This window comes from Danio rerio, chromosome 23 (assembly GCF_049306965.1).
Source record: "Danio rerio strain Tuebingen ecotype United States chromosome 23, GRCz12tu, whole genome shotgun sequence".
Classification (NCBI taxonomy): Eukaryota; Metazoa; Chordata; class Actinopteri; order Cypriniformes; family Danionidae; genus Danio; species Danio rerio.
This window is the reverse complement of record NC_133198.1, coordinates 19,210-44,157: the sequence shown is the minus strand read 5'-3', so window position 1 is coordinate 44,157 and position 24,948 is coordinate 19,210. Positions and strand designations below refer to the sequence as shown.

Genomic DNA, 24,948 nt, shown 5'->3' with positions numbered 1-24,948 from the left:
CCATAAAGAAAAGAAGCTTTATAGTTAATCATTAACATCGCACGACTTTAACCCTGAAAGACAGCGGAAGAGGACACTGCTGCAGCCACACAACCATCTCACCCACATGTAAGTGCGTTTACAGTATTTTAATTTTACTCTGATGTTTTACATTGTTTTGGATGCTGTGTGTGTGTGTGTGTGTGTGTGTGTGTGTGTGTGTATTAATAAGTCATACATTTGATCTGCAATGCACAACAGAAGTATAAAACATGCTTCTTTATAGCAGTCACAATGACAACAAAACAACAACAACAATGAACAAGACTATTACATTATAACTGAAGTGCTTTACTAAAAACAGAGACATTCAAAAGATTCCTAACAGGAAGACAATATATATGCAGTATAGGAAGCCTTGTAATAAACTGCAGCACATGTTCTGCTATTCTACACTCTTATTCCTCTACATATGATCTCTTATATTATTTCACACCACTAAAATGTCAATAAAAGTCACTTTGTTAAACTGTAGAGTTGAATTATGAGCATCAAGAGTGGACAGAGCAGAGATCAACATCCCATAATGCAGTTCACCACCGCTAATAAACACGAAACAATATGGGAACTGTTGATGAACAGATATTGTTTATTGTAGGACAGCTGTGCTGAGAGGGTTTGACTCAGTTCAAGACGTTGCCTGGTTTTGTGTTGTGATATCGGTGTTAAATGCTCATACAGCAGACGCCGTGTTGTTATAGCAGGTTAATAACATGTCCACATTGCTGAACACACAGTAAGGCATTGCTTTAATGTCAAATATGTTGTCTTTTTACTGCAATGTGTTCTTTCACAGACACAATGAGTGACATCGAGGACGACAGTGAAATCTACTTCTCTGTTAAAGTGAGTTGAAGTTAAGTCATCTGTTTGTCATATACATGTGGTCATTCATGTGAAATAGCATTCTGGGAAAAATGAACACTAGGGGGCAGTGTGATGATAACAACTTTCATTCCTTTTCACACTAATAATATTGACAGAGACTTATTATCAAATTAAAATGCACCCTAATGTATTTCAGACTCATTAAAATATAGACAGCGCCCTCTAGTGGATTCGTTACGTGAAGTCGCAATGAAATGTAGCCAGAGCAACGTTTTTTACATCATCTGCATGAATGTAGGCTGAGGCACTTATTTCCAATGAGCCCAGGCTGATAGAAACCCGATGTACTATAGGTGTGTTAATCACTCACGGTTGGGTTTCTGGATCGTTTGTAGTTTTTGGGTCGCATCCAAGTGGTCCGTCCAGGTGGGATGCAGATCCTGACAGATGCTCTTCAAGCCCTGCAGGTGATACACCAACACCAATTCACTGTAGCCATTATAGACTATTAAATCCTTTCTGTGCCTGTGTAATATCACCATCATCATCACCATCATCTTCATCATCATGTCCTTCCATTTCAGGATCCTACCATAGAGATGGGCGAGAAAATGAAGAAAACAAAAGCGCATCTGTTTCTGACCCGGAGCTCCATCGACATTCTAGAGCACAAAACAAAGGTGTGTGTGTGTGTGTGTGTGTGTGTGTGTGTGTGTATGTGTGTGTGTGTGTGTGTGTATGTGTGTGTGTATGTGTGTGTGTGTGTGTGTGTGTGTGTGTGTGTGTGTGTGTGTGTGTGTGTGTGTGTGTGTGTGTGTGTATAATGTGCTGGAGCTGTGTTTGATGAGAAATAACCTTCACTTCTCTCTGTGTCTCAGTTCATGCTGTACTCCTGCGCTCTGCCGTCGGTGTCGTTCTGTGCTGTACACCCGAATCAGCCCAAAATACTGGGCTTTGTGGCCAAACACCCAGCGTCAGACATGTTCCACTGCTACATCTTCCAGAGCAAGAAGTTTGTGAGTAACAGACGTCTGAAATGCATTACAGCTTTACGATTACTAGAGGACGACACCACAATAGCAAAGCCCCTATATAGTTCTAAAAGCCAGAATCTACACCTTTATTGCCCTGTAACTGATGATCAACAGTACAGATGACACATCACCCCTCCTAATCCCATCACAACAGTCATGGCTTCACAATCAATACTTGTGATTATAATGGAAGTCAATGGGGCAGAAACAGCACCAACATATACAAAGAGGAGTCAATCTGAACAGAGTGATGATGAGTTTCTGAACATTTTCAAAGCATTTTCCCTAACTATGCATCAAAATCAGATTCAACAGCAAAAATCATCCCGTCTGCTGAAACACAGAGACAGCTGAGGCCAAATGAAGACTCAAGGCACAAGGGTTAACTGTAGATAGCATATTTGATTAATTATACTATTAAACGTCAGATTAAAGGTCATAAATCTCTCACTGAAGACGCACAGTAAATCTTACCAGCAATCCTTCATGAAGTCAGTTTCAGATCCTCTTGCTGTTTCTCTCCCCAGTCTCATCTGCTGGTGTCCATCATTGGCGACACTTTCAGGGCTTATAATCAGAGTGAAAGTCTTCCAGGAGATCGAGATCTGGTGGTGGAGGCCCTGAGACACAAGGTGACCAGTCAGAAAGCACCTCTGAGATAAAACCACAACACTGTACAGTACAGATGTATTAGTTAATGTTAATGCATTTACCAACATGAAGAAACGATGAGCTATACAGTCATTAGAGTGTTTAATCATGATAATATATGTTAGTCAATGGAAATAAAGCTGTTCGTTGTTAATGAGCATGAGTGTGGATGTTAATAATGCATTAGTGAATGTTGAACGATGATTAATCAATGCTGTACGAGTGCTGATGAGCCGTGGAGGAGTGAATGAACAGGACAGTTTCATCTCGGAGTGAACTGACCCTTTAATAACCAGCGTAACACAATCAAAGCAGATCTTTACTGCTATTTATTCACGCAGAATACAGATAACTGTGAGAGATTCACACAGGCATAATAAAAGCCTAATGAAGCAGCTTGATGACTGTAATGTGCGAGCTGAAACATTCTGTCTTTCTCTTTGCTGTTCAGAATAAGGTTCTGGAGCGAGAAAACGCCGAGCTGAAGAGGAAACTGCAAGACAATGTGCCAGACAATGAGGTTACACACGCACGCACGCACGCACACACACACACACACACACGCACACGCACACGCACACACACACACTCACTCACACACACACAAACACACAAACACGCACACACGCACACACGCACACACACACACACGTTCACACGCGCACACACACACACACACACACACACACACACACACACACACACACACACACACACACACACACACACACACACACACACACACACACACTGCAGATCCACATACTGTGCAGCCCAACAATACATGTATCGCAGAGAGGTGCAATAAACTAACTAACTTCATCTGTCAATCATCTGTGTACTGCAGCAGAGGCTGATTATCCAAATCTGACCAATCAGACGAGGCCTTTATGATCTGATTACAGTCATGGGGTCATGATCCCAATCCAAAACAAAACAATTCTTAACTTATTTTTTTCTATTCCTGCCACTGTTCATTTACATCTTTACAACATGCAGAATTACAGTTTATATGTTTATGATTAATGAATGCAGTCACTGTGTGACTATACTGTCATCTTAAAAATCATTTAAGCCATTTAAGCCCTAAAGGACTGATAGCCCCGCCCTAAAGGACTAATAGCCCCGCCCTAAAGAAATGAATAGGCCCGCTCTAAAGGACTGATAGCCCCGCCCTATAGAAACTAATAGCCCCACCCTAAAGGACTGATAGCCCCGCCCTAAATGAACTTATAGCCTTACCTAAACTGACTTATTGATCTAACCTAAATCACTGATAGCTCCACACTAACTGACTGATAGCCCCGCCCTAAAGCACTGATAGCTCCGCCCTAAATGACCAATAGCTGTCCTAAATGACTGATAGCCCCGCCCAAAATAATTGACAGTGAAACCCTAAAAGCATTCAATGTGACCAGAACTGAGAAATTGAAGAGTTTATAGGAAGCACTGCTGAATGTAGAAACTACAGCCGCTGTCTGTCAACATGTGTTTATTTCATAGAAAGGTGGAGGCAGAAACTATCATGATGACGAGTCTGAAACTTCATCTCGATCCGGACAAGGTACTGACAGACACACACACTTTCTGCAGGGGTTCCCAGCGTCTCAAAGCGAAGATGTGAATCTGTGAATCTCTGTAGTCTACACAGACGTTAGGGCTGCAGGATATTGGAGTACTCTGACATGGCAACATGTTTTAATTCTGCACTGTATATCATCATACGAGTACAGTTTCACCAGATGAGCTGAATAACTGCTTGGAAAGAACTGCTCATTTCAGACTGACTGGGATGATTGTGTAGGGGAATACATAAAACTTAATAAACAATCTACAAGCATAGAGAAATTCAATTCAAGAAAAAGACCATTTCAAGAGTTCACACTTAGCTGATGATTAATTATAAGCTTGTTTGGCATGCTGTCCCGGGAGAGAGCCCTGAGCTCATGAGATCCTCGAGCCCAGGACTCCCTCCCGTTGCAAAGCGGGAGGGGAGTTTGAGCTCAGGTAGATCTCGGGAACTCCCCTGCTGTAGCAAGTGAATGCTCTTGAAACTAATTACTAACTAGGAGCGTGTCTATGTTGACAATTTGGCTTGTTCAATTGGCTTAATTGCATGTTTTTGGGCGGTGGGAGGAAACCGGGGAACCCGGGGGAAACCCACGTGAGCACGGGGAGAAGTGCAAAACTCCGCACAGAAATGTCTGCTAGTTTTGGTAGAGCCAGGAACCAGAGACATTCTTGCTGTGAGGCGACAGTGCTAGGCACTGGGCCACCGTGTCACCCGTCTAAGAAGGAGGCGTAGGGGAGGAAGGGGGGACTCTTCAAAACGAAGATAGCAATGGAATAAACCCCAGGGTATTTATAGTAGTTTAGGAGTCATCTGATTGGATAGTAGTGAATTGGATAATGCGGGTCAGCTGCTAGCAATCATAAGCACGTGATCCTCTCGAAATTTGTTTATACATAAACTTCACTTAAATAAACACCGTCTTGTTGTCATCTGAGGAGTGGAACTGTATTCAGGTATACAGTAATTGAATAATTAAATGTAAAATAATACAGCATAGTCTTCATTTTATAAACAGTTCAACACAATTAATTATTATTATTATTGACAAATGAAACAAAAGCCTCAAAACTCTTGCACAATGATCAATTATACACCAGACACTCAGCATTGCGTATCCTCGTGCGAACGCTGACGTTGCGTATCGATGCTGAAATGATATTGAATGAAGCTGTTAAACAGAGTGAATTGCTCTGTCCTGTTCACACGGTCATGACAGCACCTGAAGAATTCAGCAATTATTTAATTTGAATCTCTGAGAAGATTGAAATGAGTAAATAGATCAGTAAATCAGTGTGTCTGCCTGTACACATCTGTATGGTCACAAAAGTCTAAAATGTCTTAAAATGAATATGCATTCAGTAATATATTTAGCAGTGGTGGGGTGTGGTTTGTTTTGCTTATTTCAGTGAGATTCTTCACAGAAGATGACAAGACTCCTTTGGAAAGAAGTTTTTGAGGAGAAACAGAAGATAAATGTCTGATCAAAGCTACTGAAACACCATCATCAAACACCTCCAGCAGATCTGACCACACTGAGCTGTGGAAAACACCATTTCAACATGAAGAAGCATCTGCCTGAACACTAAACTATTCAGATGAACATGTAATTCATTAAATTGATAAATATGTAGGGTAACTTTAGGGATGCACACTTGAGTGGATTGTCTACAGTTAATCTTTAGCTGAACGCTACTTAACATTTGACTTTAAGCTAACTTCATATTGTTTATTTACTGCATCTTTTCATAAAGCTTGATATTAAAGTGAGAGACATGAGAAAATATGTTTGCCTTCTCTTGCAGTTTGTCATGTATAAAATGACTACATTTATTTATGAATCATTTGAGCAATAAATCTCTAGGCACCTCACCCAAAAACATTCTTAAGTGTGTCGTCGATGTGTCATAAAACCATCTACCCAAGCTGAACTATATCCTCAATTTATATAGTAATTACACATAATTAAAATATATTCACTAAATATCTCATTAAAATGTGTAAATTTCACAAAACATATCCAGTAAAAACAAAAATCCAGTAATTAATTAATTAATAGTCAAAAAGTAAGAACTGTGCTTTCTGTGGCAAAGTGCCTAAAAAGCACATAATGTTGTAATAAAGTGGTGAAATGACTAGCTCTGTGGGGATGTGAACAGATTTAATAATCTGAATATTGTCATTACAGCAATGCTAAAACTGTATGAAAAATAGGTCATTTCTTGATGTTAAAGACATCGTGTGACAGAGTTTGACAAATTCACTCACACTCAAGTGTAAACCTTCATCGCTTTCTTTCTTCTGTTGAACACTAAAGAAGATATTTTGAAGAATGCTGAAAACCAGTGACCATCCACTTCCATAGCTGCAAAAACCAAAACTGTGGACATCAATGGTGATGAGTTTCCAGCACTCTTCAAAATATCTTCACAAACAAGTTAGAATCAAGTCAAGAGAGAGTAAATTACGACATAATCTTCATTTCTAGGTGAACTGACCCTTTAATCTGCTCAGCAAGTGTTTTACCGCCACCGATGAACTTCCGGTAAACGTGACTATTTTTATTTTTGGTGACGCAGCAGAGTTGATCTCTTAAGGGTGAGGTGTTTTTATTGTGATTTATATTAACATCCTGAATAAACCATTCCCATGTATTTTGTATATTATGAGAATAAATAACCATAATCTAAATAGATCGAAGTAAAGTTGGTTTTATATTCGAATATTCAGACATTCTTCTTAATAATATCATGTCAGAAAAGTACTCTGCGAATTCTAAATAGGGAATTCACATTAGCAGAAATGACTATCAAAGTCCAGCATTATTCACTGTCAATTACATAGTGCTAATGTTACAAGTCATACTGGCATGCTAATTTCCATCCAATATTCAGAGTAACATGATAAACAATATAGAGACTGCTAAATGAACCAATGTGCGCATATAAACCAACTCTACTCTAAATAGCCGGGTCCGTCTCGTTTTAGGGTCCCCTAGAAACATTTCCCCTGTGTTCAGTGTGCTATTTGCATGTGTTGTTATCAAATGCAGAAGTTTTCCTAACGTGTTTGCGTTGTGAGGATCTGCAACACGTGTCAAACCGATGAGGAGCTTTTCCTTATTTGCTTGTGTGTTTTAATTGCACGTGTTTTACTAAATTGCAGCACTTTAACTCTCTCTCTCTCTCTTTCTACGAATAAATGTCAAAGCTGCTAGTTTGACATAATGTTGCTAGGCTAGCATGACAAGTTGCTAAATCTAGAAACAAAAGACTCACTGTAAATAAACAGTCCCGTTGCGCTGCTGCAGTGTTTGTGCTGTTCATCTCCGGAGTGACAGGTGGCAGTCAAGTGTCCATAGGCGCCATAAGAGCCTAGAACAGAGAGAGAGAGAGAGACACACACAGACCAATGAAACCGAGCGGACTGACTGACAGGAGTTTAAGCTGAAGTGAATCTGAGGTTTCTGCGTGTCTGCAGTTTGAGGTAAGCGATACTTTCTGAACTTTACCACAGATACACTAAATCCTGATGCAAATCCAGGTGAGCTCGGCAGGAAGTACAGTGACGGTAACATATGCCAGACTAAACAGACTAACGTTAATATCTAGAGGTAAAGTTGGCTTTATATTCGCACATTCAGACTTAACATAATAATAATAATTTCAGGAAAGGAATTTTTGCTAATCACATGATCAGCTAATGATGATCACTGTACAGCACTGTTGACAGTCAGTTAATCAGTGCTGGTGATGGAGGTAAAGTTGGGTTTATATGCGCACATTGGTTCATTTAGCATTCTCTATATTGTTTATCATGTTACTCTGAATATTGGATGGAAATTAGCATGCTAGTATGACTTGTAAACAACATTAACACTATCTAGCTGACTGTGAACAATGCTGTACTTTGATAGTCATTTACTGCTAATATGATTTACCTATTTAGATTTAGCAGAGAATACTTTTCTGACATGATATTATTAAGGAGAATGTCTGAATATCCCAATATAACTCCAGCTTTACCTCTGTGTGCTGGTGTTGTGTAGCGGCTGTGTCATTATAATCAATCTGTGTTAGACTGTTTACATTATGCTTTACTATTATATTGAAGCTTTTTATTAAAGTCTGAATGTGCAAATGGAAAACCAACTTTACCTCAAGCAGGTGATTTGTGTTCAAAAGAAAAGTTGTGTGTTTAGGTGTAACCAAGTATTTGGAAACATTAAATGACTTCTGTTTTATACCCTGTGACAAACTTTAAGGTGTTATTAATGTCCTGTGTCTTATTACTGAGATAGAGTTCAATTATATATTTATATATCAATGCAACATGCACAAAAGTAAACTAAACTAGTTCCCTAAATGTGTTTCTAAAAGTCAATAAAACATGCACCAATAAACATACAGAGATATAACTTCACCTCAAATATAACTATAAATATAACCTGATTACTCCATACTCAAGATTACATGATAAACAGCGGGGAAATAAGTGTTTGACCATCCGCATTTTCATCAGTAAGGGGATTTGTGTGTGGGCTATTGACACAGAATTTCCACCAGATGCAGATATCAAGCCAAATATTGAGTTCATACAAAGACATCAGAACATTTCAGTATACAAGCGGAGTCATAATAAATAAAGTGACACGACACAGCGAATGAGCACTGAACACACTTTATTTAATCCTTTGTATAAGTGATTCCAGGCTCTAGACGCCTGTGTGGAGAGACCAGTCGTCTGCATTGCTCAGGAGTGATTCTGGAAAAACCTAAATCAAGTGTTCCTAAATAAAAGCACATCCTCATCCTCCTCATCCTCCTCATTGTGTCTCTCAGATTGCTGGGCTGTGAGTGTGTTTGTGATGGGGGCGTCTCTGTGCCGGACAGACCGCTGGCTCTTGGTTGTCCCGGGCCGCAGACGCAGCGCTCATAAAGGCTGTCTGACGGGTGGAGACGAGTCTCTGGATGGGCTGGACCGACAGGAGGACATCGCTCAGTTCCCCTATGTAGAGTTCACCGGCCGCGACAGCATCACCTGCCCTACCTGCCAGGGCTCCGGACGCATCCCAGCAGGTGAGCACGCCGAAAATACACAGCTTCACACTCACCTTATGAAGGAGGAACTCTTCAAAATCAGTCCAGATTACATGTAATAATGTTATATATCTCTCTGAAGCTGACCCTCGTAGACTGTGATCCTAATGATTTCCATCAAGTGTGATTATAACCAACACAGTTAAATCCTGTTCAGCATCAGAGGCTGCTGGAGATGCTCACACACTGCTCACACACTCCCTAAATGTCTGTAAATTAGGGCTGCACAATGTATTGCTTCAGCATGGATATCGCCGGATCTGCAGTGTCCAGCTGGGCTTATGATATCAGAACATGTGCTTTGTGGGATCATCACACACTTTAACCCCAATAGAGGGAAAGGTTTTTACATCTGGATGTGTCTTTAAGGCCCGTTACTGTGCGATATCAAGCTGATTTAAATCATGTAGTTGAAAAGTTTTAAGCTTTAGCAAAGATTATTTATATTGAATTGTTTACGCAGTGTAGACTGCACAGTGTTAATTCACACATGATCACTGCATTTCAGTTCCTAAATACTGTTAAATCCACAGACACTCACAGCACACTGTTAATTCTGTATCTTTATTCAGGTTTGTTCATGGAGGATTAATGTCACTTGTGGAGTTATATTTCTATCACATTATACATCACAGACACAGCAAACATGGCAATGTGCTTTATCTGTTTCAGATATTGTGCAGCTGTAATGAGAATTCAGGAGAGGGGTTTGTTGTGTTCTGTGTTGTGTAAAATCAGCAGTTAATCAGTGGTATTGGTCGAGGTCAGGAGGTGGAGGATGTTTCTCAGTGTTATCTGACCGGCTGATTGTTTTTCAGGGCAGCTGAATGAGTTGGTTGCTCTGATCCCCTACAGCGATCAAAGGTTACAGCCTCGGAGAACGTGAGTGAAACACACACACACACACACACACACACACACACACACACACACACACACACACACACACACTACTGGGGTTAAACCCTGCTCAATAGTCATTTCTGCTGAATGAATATGAGCTGGTGAGCTGTAACCGCTGACCTCCACAGTAAGAAACACAAGTACAGTGGCAGTCAATGGTTACAGGTTTCCAACATTCTTCAGATTATCTCATTTTGTGATTTGACAGAAGAAAGAAACTCAGACTGTTTAGAAATGGGTAAGAGTGAGTAGATGAGGACAGGGTCTTCACTCCCTGTAAGCACACTAACACACTGGCTCAGACTCGTGATTGTCCACTTCCTCTCTCTGCAGGAAGCTGTATGTGGTGCTGTCAGTAATTCTGTGTCTGCTGGCGTCTTTTCTGGTGGCTTTCTTCCTGTTTCCACGTGCTGTGCTGGTGGTGGACGATGGCATCCGCTCCGTGACTGTGCACTTTGACCGAAACAACAGCAAAGTGCTCATCAACATGACGGTGATGTCCTCATTAGTGTTATCCGCCTGTGCAGTACTGTTCCCGGGTTCATCCGCTACTCATGTCAATTGAGAAAACACAGTTTATGAATATGAGAGATGCTCGTTTACCAGCTTTTAGTCAAATGACACATTACAGGGACTTTAATATAAAGTTGTGGTGTAAACGATCAGTCTAGCAGCAAGATAAACACTATTCATTCATAACTATAACAATATTACTGTACAACTACTCATCATCACTGTAGAGTTTATTCAATTCATTTCAGTTCATCTTTATTTCTATAGCGCTTTACAGCAGCTCAGCACAGATGAAGCTCTAGTAGTGAAACTGCTTCAGTCCAGTGTTCAGTGTGATGTGAAAGTCTCTACTGATAGTACAAACACTGAAGATGAACATGAGGGAATTATAATGCCTTTATGGGAAGGGTTCAAGGCTCCAGTTGCCCTAATGATGCACCCTAACCATCCTTTGCATTTGGATTTCAAAAGTGTGCTTTAATGTGTGCGTTAATGTGTGTGTTAATGCGTGTGTTAATGTGTGTGCAGTGTTATTTAACCCTGGTCTACTGTTCAGATTGACTCCCCTTTGGTGATGTTGGGCTGTTTTTGCCCTATTGTCTTCCATTTATAATCACATTTATTGACTGCAAAGCCACGACAGCAGATACTCCTGCATTCTGGAGGGTTGCTGGTTTTCTCTGTTGTTATTAAGAGGGATAATGTGTCATTAATACTGTTGATCATCAGTGTGCAGCATTAACCCTTTAGATCGGCCTGTGCTGAAGAGTTTATTATCATTTAGGTGGAGTTTAGTGGAGTAAAACAGCAGATTATACAGTAGTGTGTGTGCAGAAATACACTCACTGTGTTTGCTAATGCATGAGTATCTGCTGTCATGGCTTTACAATCAATAAATGTGATTATAATGGAGGTCAATGGGGCAAAAACAGACACCAACATCACCAAAGAGGAGTCAATCTGAACACATTGTGTTGATCAATTTAGGAACAATTTCAAAGCATTTCTCCAAAATATGCATCAAAATCAGATGGATCAGCAGAAATCATCACATTTGCTGAAACACAGAGAAAGATGAAGACTCTAAATCAGCCCAGAGAGGATAAAAATGACCCAGCAGCACACACGGGTTGATGATTGAGTTGTTGTTGTGTTAAACAGAGCTCGCTGAACTTCACCAACTCTAATTTCTTCACGGTGTGGGTGGACAGTGTGAGCTGTCAGGTGCTCTACATGAAGAGCGTCATTGGCTCTCAGCAGCTGGATAACGTCATCCACATTCAGCCCCTCAGCCAGAGACAGGTACAGTTCATCTAAATCTGGGTTGTTTTCACGGCTCCTTTCATTTTGATGCGACATACTTTTCAGCAGAATCAGTGCTGTACAGTCTTCATTAAATGATGAGGAGAGGAAGTGTTGCTAAAGGAAGCGAGGATTCATCATTTCACTTTATTCAATCTCTCGCATCCTTTCCTTGTGTCCAGGATAGAAGAAGAAAAATGGAGAAGCTCTCAGTGTCTCTGATATACACTGGCTGTGTTTAGTGTGCATATCTCTTCATGTTTTTGATCAATCATTTACTATCATGTACTCAGTATTGTGTAATGGATTGAAGTTTACTATGGAATGTGTTTGCTAATGCTGTAATAGTCTAAGTGTATCTCGAATGGGACTGAATTCAGTCACTGAGTGTAAAGTAATGAATTGTGGATGATGTTAACTGCTGCATCTGAATGTGTTTAAATGCAGGTCAACTTCACTGTCAAGATGGAGATCGGAGGAAGCCTCTCTTATGTTTAGTGAGTGTCAGATCAGTAACTCATCTTCATTAGTCTATATCTGCTCTTCTCTGACTTCATATTGTCCCACTCTGTTTTAGTGCTTTTTGCACAATGGCCACCATCAAGGTCCACAACATCGTGGTGTTCATGCAGTAAGTGTCTCATTGCCACATTCACACTTACTGTCTTCAGCTGTTGTCCTATATTGAAAGTTGGAGACGATGAATCAAGATCCCGAAACACTTCTAGAGCACCCTCTGCTGTTAAACACTAGCCTAGAGCGCCATCTGCTGTTAAACACTAGCCTAGAGCGCCATCTGCTGTTAAACACTAGCCTAGAGCGCCATCTGCTGTTAAACACTAGCCTAGAGCGCCCTCTGCTGTTAAACACTAGCCTAGAGCGCCATCTGCTGTTAAACACTAGCCTAGAGCGCCCTCTGCTGTTAAACACTAGCCTAGAGCGCCCTCTGCTGTTAAACACTAGCCTAGAGCGCCATCTGCTGTTAAACACTAGCCTAGAGCACCCTCTGCTGTTAAACACTAGCCTAGAGCGCCCTCTGCTGTTAAACACTAGCCTAGAGCGTCCTCTGCTGTTAAACACTAGCCTAGAGCGTCCTCTGCTGTTAAACACTAGTCTAGAGCGTCCTCTGCTGTTAAACACTAGCCTAGAGCGTCCTCTGCTGTTAAACACTAGTCTAGAGCGCCGTCTGCTGTTAAACACTAGTCTAGAGCGCCCTCTGCTGTTAAACACTAGTCTAGAGCGTCCTCTGCTGTTAAACACTAGTCTAGAGCGCGAGCACCTCAGAGCGCTGTCTGCTGTTAAGCAGGATTAGATGAGAAGCTGAAGTCTGAGGTGATGTGAACAGATGTTTAATCTATTTAGGTGGAAGAGACGAACTGACTTTAGATGTTTATATCAGATGTTATATCTTCTAAAGCTGAATTTTGTCTGTTTTGGAGACTCTAGATTACAGATATCCTTAACTAACAGGCTGAAACATCCGTCTAAATGTATTTTAATTTGACGGGACCTTGTATTCCCCCAGGACCTCAGTGAAAACCTCCTACATGGTGCGAGCGGGACAGAATACTGTGGAAACGTACCGCTACATCGACTGCGGCTCAAACTCCACCGTGCACCAGCCGTCAGGACTCGCCTGGTCTAAAGCTCAGAACAGGAAACTGCTCCGGTGAAAACTCAGCCGGTAGACGCTCGCTCATTTCTCTGAAGGCAGCTCCGTTTCTTTAATTCCTGTCACTGTACAAGCTCAACACATCCAATATGATGTACAATATCACAGAATCATCTCTCAGTACAGATGCTGCAGTCTCTCACTTACAGTTTAGTATTGTTTATTGCCCAAATATCTAAAAATCCAGAAGCATTTTCCACACTAGCGCTAAATATAGTGGTTTTCAGGAATAAAGAGTCAAAATGCAGAGAGATTTTCATTAAAACAAGCCGAATAATCTGACCGTGAGGGAAGCAGAATACTCTTAAAGTTATTCCTGATACAAGATGATTTCACTTCCTCCATCGTCAGATTATTCTGTTTGTTTTAAGGAGAATCTCTCTTCATTTTGACTCATTTCTTAAAGCAAGACTATATTTCATACTGGATTAGGAAATGCTTCTTGATTTTTGAGTTTGTAGATGTTTTGATGAGTGTTTGGACTAGACACTGAAAGTTAGAGCAGCATGTGTTGCGGTGTGCTGGAAAGGGCTCTGCTTTCTTTGATCAGTTCTCTATCTTTATCATCTATTAGAGTTGCTGTACATTTATTTTTACAGTGATTTGACCAAAAGGGAGATTTTATTTAATTATTGACAGGATGCTGATGTGCACTTTAAAATACCTCTTGCTTTAATTTATTTGATGTTTTTTCTTATTGCCAAATGTCTGTCATTGTGTTTGTAATGTCCAGTAATTCATCTGATTTCTGCTGATTATTTCTCTTATTTATTCATTTTGTTCTGCAGTAAAACTCAGCTTGAATTCATCAGTCAGAGTGACAAATAATCAGGATATATAGACTGAAATTATACATACCCCTGGGAGATTTTGACTTAAAGTTACTTTTACTGACCCAGGCTTCTCCTACAAAAGAGTTAGAGGATGTGCAAGAGGCGTCATTCTTGAACAAAAATACTTCTCAGCTTTTATTTACATTTGAACAAAAACTTTAGGTCAGAATTTGCCATGGGTGTGAATAGTTTGAGGTTTGACTGTAAGGTGTAGATGAAGTGTGTGTTCTCAGTGTTAATGTGTGTGTTTCTGATGTGAAGTGCAGATGTCTGCTGTGCGACGCTGAAGCTGAGGAGGAACCTGTTACACAGCAGTGACCTGCTTCAGTCTCTGCATCTGTGATGCCATGATAATGTGTTTCACCAAGCTTTAATTTATCAAATGCTGACAGTTGCTCCTCATTGACAGAAGCAGCTTTACTGAGGCACTTTCTTTCTCTGCAGATTTGGCTGAATGATTGACTTTTAGTCGTGTTTTTCATTGTCGGACATGTTTAAAAATAAGCTGATAATAAAGTGTTGGATTGAGTTTTTGCTCTGAATGCCGTGTCAGAATATGGTTTTGTTAATATGTTTGGATGAAATGTTTTTCTGTTTTTATTTATTCCATTTTTAAATTTTCCCACCTGCCAGATTAACCTCAACAGTACAGGCCTCAGTTCAGTGTGATCTACAGCCACAACCGTTACTAGCAGCTTTAAAATATTCTTTCTACTCTGCTCTGATTGGTCAGATGACTCTACTTCCCTCTGATTGGTCAGATGACACTACTTCCCTCTGATTGGTCAGATGACACTACTTCCCTCTGATTGGTCAGATGACTCTACTTCCCTCTGATTGGTCAGATGACTCTACTTCCCTCTGATTGGTCAGATGACTCTACTTCCCTCTGATTGGTCAGATGACTCTACTTCCCTCTGATTGGTCAGATGGCTCTTTACTGAGAAAAGAGATGAAAATCCTCTATGCTGAGCTCTGTAAATGAAAAGAAACAGAAACAGAATTTGATCTATATCTTAAAACAAATGTCAATATCTTAAATCACATCACATCTACCTTTAATGTTATGATTCTGGATATTTAACATTATTTTAAAATATGGAGAGCCGTTTCAAACACGTACAAATGAAAATCATCGTTAATATCCTTATATTAGTTATTAAAATAAATGTGCAGCAGAGCTTCTCTCTGTACACTCCAGACCAACAGGGGGCGCTCGCTCTGTGATGATCAAGTCAAATCAGCTTCACTTCTACAGTGCTCTATATAGTGTAGACAGAGCTCCAGCACTGTGTGTGTGTGTGTGTGTGTGTGTGTGTGTGGTGTTTTTCAGGAGAACACCTGCGCTTCTGTCTGCTGGACTACACCTGCTCCTCCAGCCACATGGAGGACACACACGTGCAGCACAGCCAACAACACTTCCTGTCTGCAGTTCAGGACTCCAGCCACTTCCTGTTCTTTAACTTCAGACACACACTGCAGGTATGACAGTGAGACGCGCACACCCAGATCAGCTTTACAGACACACTCCGGCTTTTTGTAAATGGGCTGATTTCAGCATGTCTGAATACCTCAGCAGGTCTCAGCATCTGCAGGAGCAGTTTTAGCGTAGCTTAGCATAAATCATTGAATCGGATTAGACCATTAGCATCACACTCAAAGGACCAAAGCGTTAGGGGAGTTTTCCTCTGTGAAGCGTGGCTCTTCTGTCGTATCCTGTACTAAGACCGACGGAAGATGAGGAGCTGCTGTTAGTCTGGTATGGCTGAGCTGTTCCCTCATTCAGGCGTAATAATCCAGAAACTCTGCGGTGGTAGTGCGACTGCAGCGGCGCAGTGATATTACACAGCGCAGACACCTTTTTCACATTCTAGGGACTGTTTTCAGGAGCTTCTGCTGATCTTACTGCAGTGTCAATGCAGAAGAGTCCAGCTTAAGCAGGAGAATCATCACTAATGACTTAGTTTTGAGGAAGATGCTAACGGTCTAATCCGATTCAGTGATTTATGCTAAGCTAAGCTAACAGCACTCCTGCAGTCAGTGGTGAAAGTGTGCTGTGTGCTCCTGATTCCCCTCAGCTCTGCTCTGACTCGTCACTCTCTGCTTCGTGTTTCTGTCATCAGAGTTCTTCTGGAAGCTGATCGGCACCACAGAGAAGTCCACCAATCAGATGTTCACACACACACACACACACACACACACACACACACACACACGTACAGCCGTCACGACACACAGAACATTTACATCATCACACAGCTGCTCACAGTCCTGCGCCGCTTCTTCACTGAGTGTGTGATTATGTGTGTGTGGTTGTGTTGATTAGCTGATCAGGAGTGTGATTGTGCTTGAGATGGACTCTGCAGGTGTGTGTGTGTGTGTGTGTGTGTTCAGGTACCTGCCGGCGGTCACTGCTGACAGTCTGCTGTAGCAGCACAGTAACCCGGAGCTGGATGTCTCTTGGCCAGACACTTGCACACAGCAGCTTATGATGGAGCTGTCCACAGCCGTACACACATTCCGACTCACACAGTGCAGACGAGACTCACACTTCACAGACGGTGAGCTCTGTGTGTTTAAGGCAGGGGTCACCAATCTCGATCCTGGAGGGCCGGTGTCCCTGCAGGGTTTAGCTCCAGCTTGCCTCAACACACCTGCCTGGGTGTTTCAGTATACCTAGTAAGACCTTGATTAGCTGTTCAGTCGTGTTTGATTAGGGTTGGAGCTAGAATCTGCAGGACACCGGCCCTCCAGGAATAAGTTTGGTGACCCCTGGTTTAAGGAGTTTCACACACCTGCTGTTATTAATTCTGAGCACAACCATCACCTGTGTGTGTGTGTGTGTGTGTGTGTGTGTGTGTGTGTGTGCACGCAGGTCATCTGGAGCCCGGCAACGGCTCAAGGGGTGGAGCTAGCGAGCTGTTCAGTGATGATTGGCCAGGATACATTTCATTCTCTGCACTCAGAAATAACCCTGTGGACAAGCACCCCACCCATATGGCAGACCCCGCCCAAATGACAGACTCCGCCCTCAAGACACACCCACTAATAAAGGAAAACAGTCTAAATGGATGAAGCCAATCAGACGTGCTCAGACCTTCCCCTGTTTAGACTCTGATGTTTTGCTTTACTATCTCTGTCTGTAACACACACACACACACACACACACACACACACACACACACACACACACCAGCAGCAGCAGGATGGCCCGATCGCTGCATTCTCAAGTGATCTTCTGTAGTGTTCTTCTGTTCTTCGAGCGGTGCTGTTCCCTGTGTTCTGACTCTGCTGATGTTCATGAGGAGCTTCTGATCTTCACTATATATGATGTCTGTGTTATATTGGATGTAGTTAATTTATTCATGATTATTATTAATGTACCCTTATGTACAGTATTTCTGCATGTTCAAGCTCTATGAATGGCAGGAGTAAAATCCCTTCAGGTTCGTTGAATGTGGAGCTGATTATCTGCTGTGTGTAGATGTATCATGCAGTGGCCTAATTGCTTCCTTATGATGTTAATAATGTAAGGATATTATTATTAGTCTATCCTACATGACATAATAACTTATCATTCTGTCACCAACATGTATATAGAATGTGTGAATCAATTTCGTCATTGGCATGACTTTAACATCATTGATTCGTTTTGCAAAATTCTTAACTCAGTTTGCATGATGTGAGTTTTCAAACTGCTGATTTTAAAGGAAGACACTAAACCAGCTGTACTCCTCATAAACGGTAACCCCACAGAAATATTTTTCATCAGTAACAACAGTTTCTTTATTAAATCTCACCTTTAATAATTCTCTCGAAACACTTCATAACTAATGAAGTAAGGGCAACAGGTCTAAAATAATTTAACTCCCACAGAAACATAATTTTAGCTATAGGAACAGATTTCTTCCAGATTTCAGGAACTCTTTGCAACGTAAGAGACTGAAGAAATGCAATGAAATATTTCAGAAAGTTGTTCAGCACATGTATGTACCACTCTACCACCAATATTATCTGGGCCTGGGCTTTTTTTAGTATTAATTCTCTGAAAGAGGTCTTTGACCTGAGTCCTACTAATGTTTATGGATTTACTACATGACAGGTGTTTTAAAATGTCATTTTCTGACTTAAAATCACCCTCATCAAACCTTAAGTAAAATGTATTCAATTCCTGAGCAAACTCTCTCACAGAACTAACACCATTTTAATTGGCTTCATTGCCCTCTCTATTTTCTTTACTCCCAGCCATTGTGTTTACACCTTGCCTGGCTGATCTTCAGTTTTTGCTGCTAGACTGCTTCTGTATTTTCTGTTTCTCTACTTTCATTATGTACACTGTTTGTACATTGTTGAATCAAGGTAATCTAAATACACAATTGAAATGTGTTTGTGTTTTATTATTATCATCTCCAATAAATTACATGAATCAGTTTGCCTGTATGGAGACATTTATCTGTATATGTAAATTGTAAATTACCACACTAAATCAGCTGTACTCCTCATAAACGGTAACCCCACAGAAATACTTTTGATCAGTAATGACATTTTATTTGCTCAACACTTATTCTACACAATAAACTGACTAAAATGCAGAAAAAATTAAACCAAAACATTAAAAAACGGCCGAGATATAAAGGATTAAACCTGACCGAAAGCACACTCAGCTGAGGACACACGGGATTGGTCTAGAAACACGAATACTAATGAGTCATTTGCATATGGTCTATTCTCTAAAAAAACACGATTTTAAAGGGCTTCATAAGCTTAAATATGATAATCAAAGTATGGGAAAACAACCTAGACATCAGGTAATCAAATTCTGAATAAAAATATACAAACAAGAACAAAGAAAAACACAAACAAACAAATGGTCATCACCATTGCCGAAATGCTGTGTCTCAACACCTGGTCAATGGACCGGGGTGTCCTGTTCTTCAGGGTAATGCTCCTAACGGTTATCCCTGATAAGGATAATGTCTGCTTAGTTCTTGCATTGCCTTAGGGGAGATGTTTGGTAGAAGAATGATATATCTACAGAGATATGTCCGCCAGACTGAACCTCGACCTAGCCTCTCAAAATTTTTCATATCTAGTAAATAGTGGGAGGTCAGATTTATCTCTTTGAATACTTCTAGTCACATTTGGGCGAGTCCTCTGGTCATGTTGGATAAGTGAAACTTCTTGGATGTTGACTGGAAGTATTCTGGAGAAAATCAGCAGGGAGTGAGGAGAAGGCAATGACCAGTTCATAGTCAACTTTTACTCCTGAATCTACCTGTTAGATTCAGCTGATTTGGGCAAGGGCTCTCCTGTTCCCTGGAGATATCTGGGGTCCTGGGGAGCCTGGTCTCTGGATTAGCCAGAGTAGGCCCCATAGAGAAACATCTTCAGACTCTTCTCGGGTGACCTGGGCAACCTTGCGGTGTTAACAAAAGGTCACTTGGGGGAGTGGTAAGTATTCAGCCCCCCTGGGTCCACTTGGACAGCACGCAGGGAAGGTGGCCGGGGGCGAACAGGCCTTAAATGAAGCCCAGTCTTCTACTGGTGATTAGCACCTCCACACAACAGCACATTGTGCATCAACACCACCTACACCAGTCATTCAAGAACTTTTCAAAAAGTCATCAATTCAAACACGAGATCTACTTAGGATTTGTAACCCCAGAATTTACTAGGATTAAGGTTGAGTAAGACTAGTACTTCCATAGGGACACTTTAAAATGCCAAATCTAATTTTTATGAGATTTATAACCTTTTCAGAATGACCAGATTTTTCCCTTTCTTTAAGATCCATTATTTCTATGGGAAGATTTAAAATTTATTTATTCTCCTATAACTTTTAACCCAGAACTTTTTCAGGAAAAAAAAACCCTACATGCCTTCTCCAGAACATCTGTAGTGTACATGGCTGGTTTCAGAAATAAGATCTTCTGTAACTCCTAGAACATTTAACCCCATAACCTCTCAGTGAAGGTAACCACACTTCACTCTTAAAATATCTCAATTTCATGGGGATATTGGAACCTCTAAATATTTCAACTTTACCAGTTCCAGTTTCCTCTTCAAAAATCTCAATTTAAATGGGAACATCTCAAGTATCAAGAATTCCTTTTGGTAGTGAATCCTTTCAAAAACAAAGCCTTCACTTTAAGGCTCTCACTTAAGCAATGAAAATCACAGTTTGGTTCTATTGTGATTTTTTTTTTTTTTTTTTTTCTCTCCACATAGCACGATTGCAGACATTCACAACTATACAGAATGGCATAGGCAGTACACCTATTTCCAAAATTTCTTTGTCAGACAGTACTCCATGCCATTTGCAGTGGTCTAATAATAGTCAAACCTTTGGGAGATATTTCTGATGACTGGTTTAAAATCTGTCCAGAATCTTAAAACTCAATATAGTTTGCCAGGCAGCTGCTTTGAGGTTTATTCACATTAAATCAGCTCTTTGGACAGCTCAGTGCTCCGGGCATATGTTACCTTGGAAATCTCTCAACGACCTATTCACTCATTGCATAAATGAATTCCTCCTTCAGTGGAAAATCCCTTATCTGCCTCAGTTTCTTGAACATTCATACAAAGTTCTATCTATTATAACTGTTTGGGCTAAGGATCTTTGAGGATGTGCATGCTTTTTCACAGCAGGTATGAAAAGTTTAAATCAGCTCTGTTTTCAGAGATTAATTTCGGTGTTTAATTTTCACTGCTGAAAGTCCAAACAATGAAGAAAATCCATCCATGCTCAACTACACAAGCCCCAAACCAAGCTGCAGTTTGTTAGTGAGGCCAGCAGGGCAACTGCCTAGTAACTCATTACAGTAGTCTAACTGAGAGGTCATGAAAGCATGAATAAGCTTTTCTGCATCAGTTATTTATAGCTTGTCAAAGTTTGGCAACATTAAGATGAAGTTGAGTTTTATGGATGCTTTAATCTGGCCTTACACACACTCAAAAAAATGATATGTTGGCGTTAATTAACTTTTTTTTGTCCACTGGTTCCACGTAACCGAGTTAAGTTATCTTTAAGAAAGAATATTAATTTTAGTGAACTTAAGTTAGTTACATAAAGGTAATGTAATGTTGTTTAGTTCAATCAACGTAACAATTATAATTTAGCTTTAATCAATGTAGTTATTTAAGTTCAATTATTCTAAAATTGATAGTTATGTTTAACCAAATAAAAAAAAACAGTTTCCGTTTCATTGAGTTTATTCAATAGCATTTTTACAGTTTTACATATTTTCCAGCAATAAAACGATTATCAAAATCCAAATACTGTCTTTATCTGTATCTTCACTTATTACAATAAGTTAAAATATTAATTCTATTAAAATAATAGTAATACAAGTATGAAGCAAATTGAAAACAATAAATTATTTTTAAAATATGCTTAGAAAAACATCATAAAATACACTTTTCAAATTAATACTTTTCATACATTACAAAAAACATTCAAATAATATTCTGCCTTCAAAAGATTTATCAAAAATATACTTAGAAAAATTAAGTCGTCTTTTGTAAACTATACTGTACCTTCTTTACACTGAAAAAGCAGATAACACTTCAGTTGTTCAAAGAAAGATTAACATTTTAAAGCAAAGGAACACGATCAGCACTACACCATACATTAGACCAACCATCACAGAACATGCAATTGCTACACACATTCATCTCTCTGACACTTGCACCATTTATGCACATTTGCACCAGACACTTTCTTACAACCACTCCCATCTAAAAAACAAAAAACAAAACATTGTGCATGAAGTCTGCTTTACACAGGTGTGTGGGCTTGACAAACCACATGTAAGAGCATTCTTAATTCTTAAATTTTTTTTGTATAATTAGCACATCCTGGGTGTATTGCCTCTTCTTGTTGATTTGCTGAATGTGTCCTCAATTGTAAGTCACTTTAGACAAAAGAGTCTGCTAAATGTTAATGTAACTACTGTAGATTCATAAGGTGGTGTTGCACATCAAGGTCTGGCTTCATCATGCCCAGCATCCTAAAAAAGTCAGGTAAAAAAATTGGTTTAAGAGGAAAATACAAAATGTTTAAAAAAATAAAATAAAATAAAATAGCTTACCATGTACTCCCTCACTTGGGGGCTTTGAGGATGCATTCACACCTTTTTTTTTCCACTGGTGATGTTCTAAATGACATGAAATGACAATTAGTAATTTACTAAATAATTAGTAATTAGTAATTTTTACTGTACATCATTTTAATGTGTGTATAGGCATCTGAAGGCATAGTACCTGGATGATCCACAGTCTCCTCAGCCAGATATGGGACTTTAGAGGTTGAGCTGTAAACCTGTGAGGGAGAAAATAGATGCTAGTGAGCAAAGATTTAAAATAATAATATAAATAGCAAACGACTAAACTTACAAATTTAAACGTGTTAGATGACCAAACAAATAAGCTTACATTAAATATGTCATCATGCTAGATGTCATCCTATTTAAGTGTCACAAATGCATTTTTGCTGATTTTTTTTTTAAGTTAACAGGCTTGAATAATACAATTAGATAAAATAACAATGTGCCAACACCACATTTTAATTAATATTATGTAGGTTATCAAAACTAGCATTCAAACTCGACAAACTGCTTGACACTCATTTAAAATAAAGACTATCAAATCAAATTAAAAAATCAAATCACTTATTGTCACATTATCAGCAGCACGTGTGCTATGATGAGTGAAAAGCTTAGACTATTCTAACATGACTATTCCTTACTACCAACGTTTGCAACTTTATTTTGGGGGAGTTAATATATACCAAGTATAAAATTTCACAGGAATGCAAAACAAACTATACATTTATGTCTATAATGTGGAAAAGACACAGGGAACATGGCAATTTTATAGCAATACTATACACAAACACAACAGAGTATTACAAGAGAGTACATTTATGATTCAAATATTGTCACAGCCTCAGTATAAATACATAAAGTAAAAAGAAATCTCACCTGTGTGTCCACATTGGGGAAAGCTTTGTGCACGTTCTCAATTTGTACTGTAATCTTCCTCTTTTGATTCCCATAATATGGCGCCGAGCTGAGAGTGATCGTTGTGGTTTGAATCTTCTTACTTCCTGTGTTTTGAAACTGCGCATGTGCAGATATTACTCCACCTATTGACCAAAATGCAGTACTACAGAAGCAACACAACTCCCTTTTATTCATGTTAATTAAGCAAACTGTTTAAATGTGAAAACTTACTTTTTCTAATTTTTTTTCCAACACAACACTTATTTTTAATACACAAACATAAGCGAATTGCTTAATTTAAACATAGTTATATTCTTTGGACCAACTAAAGCCATAATTCATTTTTTTGAGTGCAGGTTGCTGTCAGAAATAGCCCCCAAATTACTGACTGAAGATGAGGACTAGGTTAGGGCACAATTGTCAGCTCTAAAAAGCTGACCAATCACAGCTTGCTCTATTCATTGAGGCGTGCATGTATCTGACTGCCACAGCAAGGGCTATAACCATGCACAGGTTGTGCTGAAGCATACTTGTGTGCTTGATGCAGCAGTATAAATGCGTCTATAGGAGTGTTTCTGTGCTATGAGATTCTCTACATCCAGATTAAATTTTTTCATAACTTTAGCTGCTTTTCCACTCGTGCTGAATCGTTCTCTAAATGGAACTGCTCCATTTTGTGCCAAACTGGGCCAGGCAGCACTAATACGGTTATTTTCCACTCATGCAGTAACAGCTCTTTGAAACATTAAACAACCCATCAGTAGTTGCCTTTGATGCAATGTAAACCGCTCCATTTGTTTAAACTCAATAGCTAAAACACACTTTCAAGTTAATAAAAACAAAAGCAACCAAGTGAATAAACACTGCTATGCCGCTCTCATATAGTGGTGCTGCATATAGGTACATGTTACAGAACTTTTTTTAGAGGTCGTATGTTCTGCGCCTCTGGCTAAATTTAATTTGGAGGGGAAATGACAATGTAATGATTGAAAATGTTTGCAGGGAGAATTAATGTTTTAGATCTCTGAATATGACATGAAATTAAACTATGATAATGCACCAATAGTGCCTTTGTATTACAATAACAGAAATATATTTTGGATGGGCCTTGTCAAAAGTGACCGGGCACTTTAACTAATGGCACTCCACTTTAATTTTTACAATCTATAAGTTGATTATATAACGTGCTACATTTTGATGGTAAAATATAACCCTTAAAACCAGGGATGTCATACTCAACTCCTGGAGGGCTGAAGCCCTGCACAGTTTAGTTCCAACCCTGCTCCATCACACTTACCTGTAGGTTTCAAACAAGCCTGAAGGACTCAATTAGTTTGATCAGTTGTTTAATTACAGTTGGAACTAAACTGTGCAGAGCTGCGGCCCTTTTGGAACTGAGTTTGACACCCGTGTTAAACAATGGCTGTTAAGTATTCAAACATTAAATGAATGCAGCAAGTGAAATAAACAACAAATCTGAAAATGCATCAGGATTTTAAGAT

The 24,948-nt window shown here is 39.7% G+C and overlaps 2 protein-coding genes and 2 long non-coding RNA genes across 11 annotated transcripts; 2 read left to right on the top strand and 2 right to left on the bottom strand.

The window, feature by feature from the left end:
- Window positions 1–52: 52 nt before the first annotated feature.
- Window positions 53–5,908, top strand: LOC141380605 (PTB domain-containing engulfment adapter protein 1-like). The gene is made up of 9 exons (XM_073939607.1): window positions 53–108; window positions 836–885; window positions 1,263–1,334; window positions 1,452–1,547; window positions 1,746–1,883; window positions 2,429–2,533; window positions 3,004–3,072; window positions 4,056–4,116; window positions 5,532–5,908. Exons 2-9 carry the CDS (start codon window positions 841–843, stop codon window positions 5,579–5,581), a joined length of 636 nt encoding a protein of 211 aa, XP_073795708.1. The 5' UTR covers window positions 53–108; window positions 836–840; the 3' UTR covers window positions 5,582–5,908.
- Window positions 115–7,464, bottom strand: LOC141380607 (uncharacterized). 2 transcript variants are annotated; one of them, XR_012398913.1, is made up of 4 exons: window positions 7,401–7,464; window positions 2,376–2,521; window positions 1,723–1,898; window positions 115–1,455 (listed from the first exon to the last, which is right to left on the bottom strand). It is a non-coding gene; the product is annotated as an uncharacterized lncRNA (long non-coding RNA). The 2 variants fall into 2 exon arrangements; XR_012398914.1 differs by having other exon boundaries at window positions 1,729–1,898.
- tmem106c (transmembrane protein 106C) lies at window positions 6,569–18,830 on the top strand. 7 transcript variants are annotated; one of them, XR_012398409.1, is made up of 11 exons: window positions 6,653–6,720; window positions 8,964–9,200; window positions 10,040–10,103; window positions 10,458–10,617; window positions 11,799–11,939; window positions 12,387–12,436; window positions 12,517–12,570; window positions 13,465–13,623; window positions 15,778–15,926; window positions 16,568–16,660; window positions 17,641–18,830. XR_012398409.1 is itself a non-coding variant. In XM_073938721.1 (8 exons), exons 2-8 carry the CDS (start codon window positions 8,990–8,992, stop codon window positions 13,610–13,612), a joined length of 828 nt encoding a protein of 275 aa, XP_073794822.1. In that variant the 5' UTR covers window positions 6,569–6,720; window positions 8,964–8,989; the 3' UTR covers window positions 13,613–14,986.
- Window positions 18,831–21,638: 2,808 nt separating this feature from the next.
- LOC137489172 (uncharacterized) lies at window positions 21,639–23,554 on the bottom strand. The gene is made up of 4 exons (XR_011008524.2): window positions 23,426–23,554; window positions 22,707–22,764; window positions 22,535–22,600; window positions 21,639–22,453 (listed from the first exon to the last, which is right to left on the bottom strand). It is a non-coding gene; the product is annotated as an uncharacterized lncRNA (long non-coding RNA).
- Window positions 23,555–24,948: the final 1,394 nt, after the last annotated feature.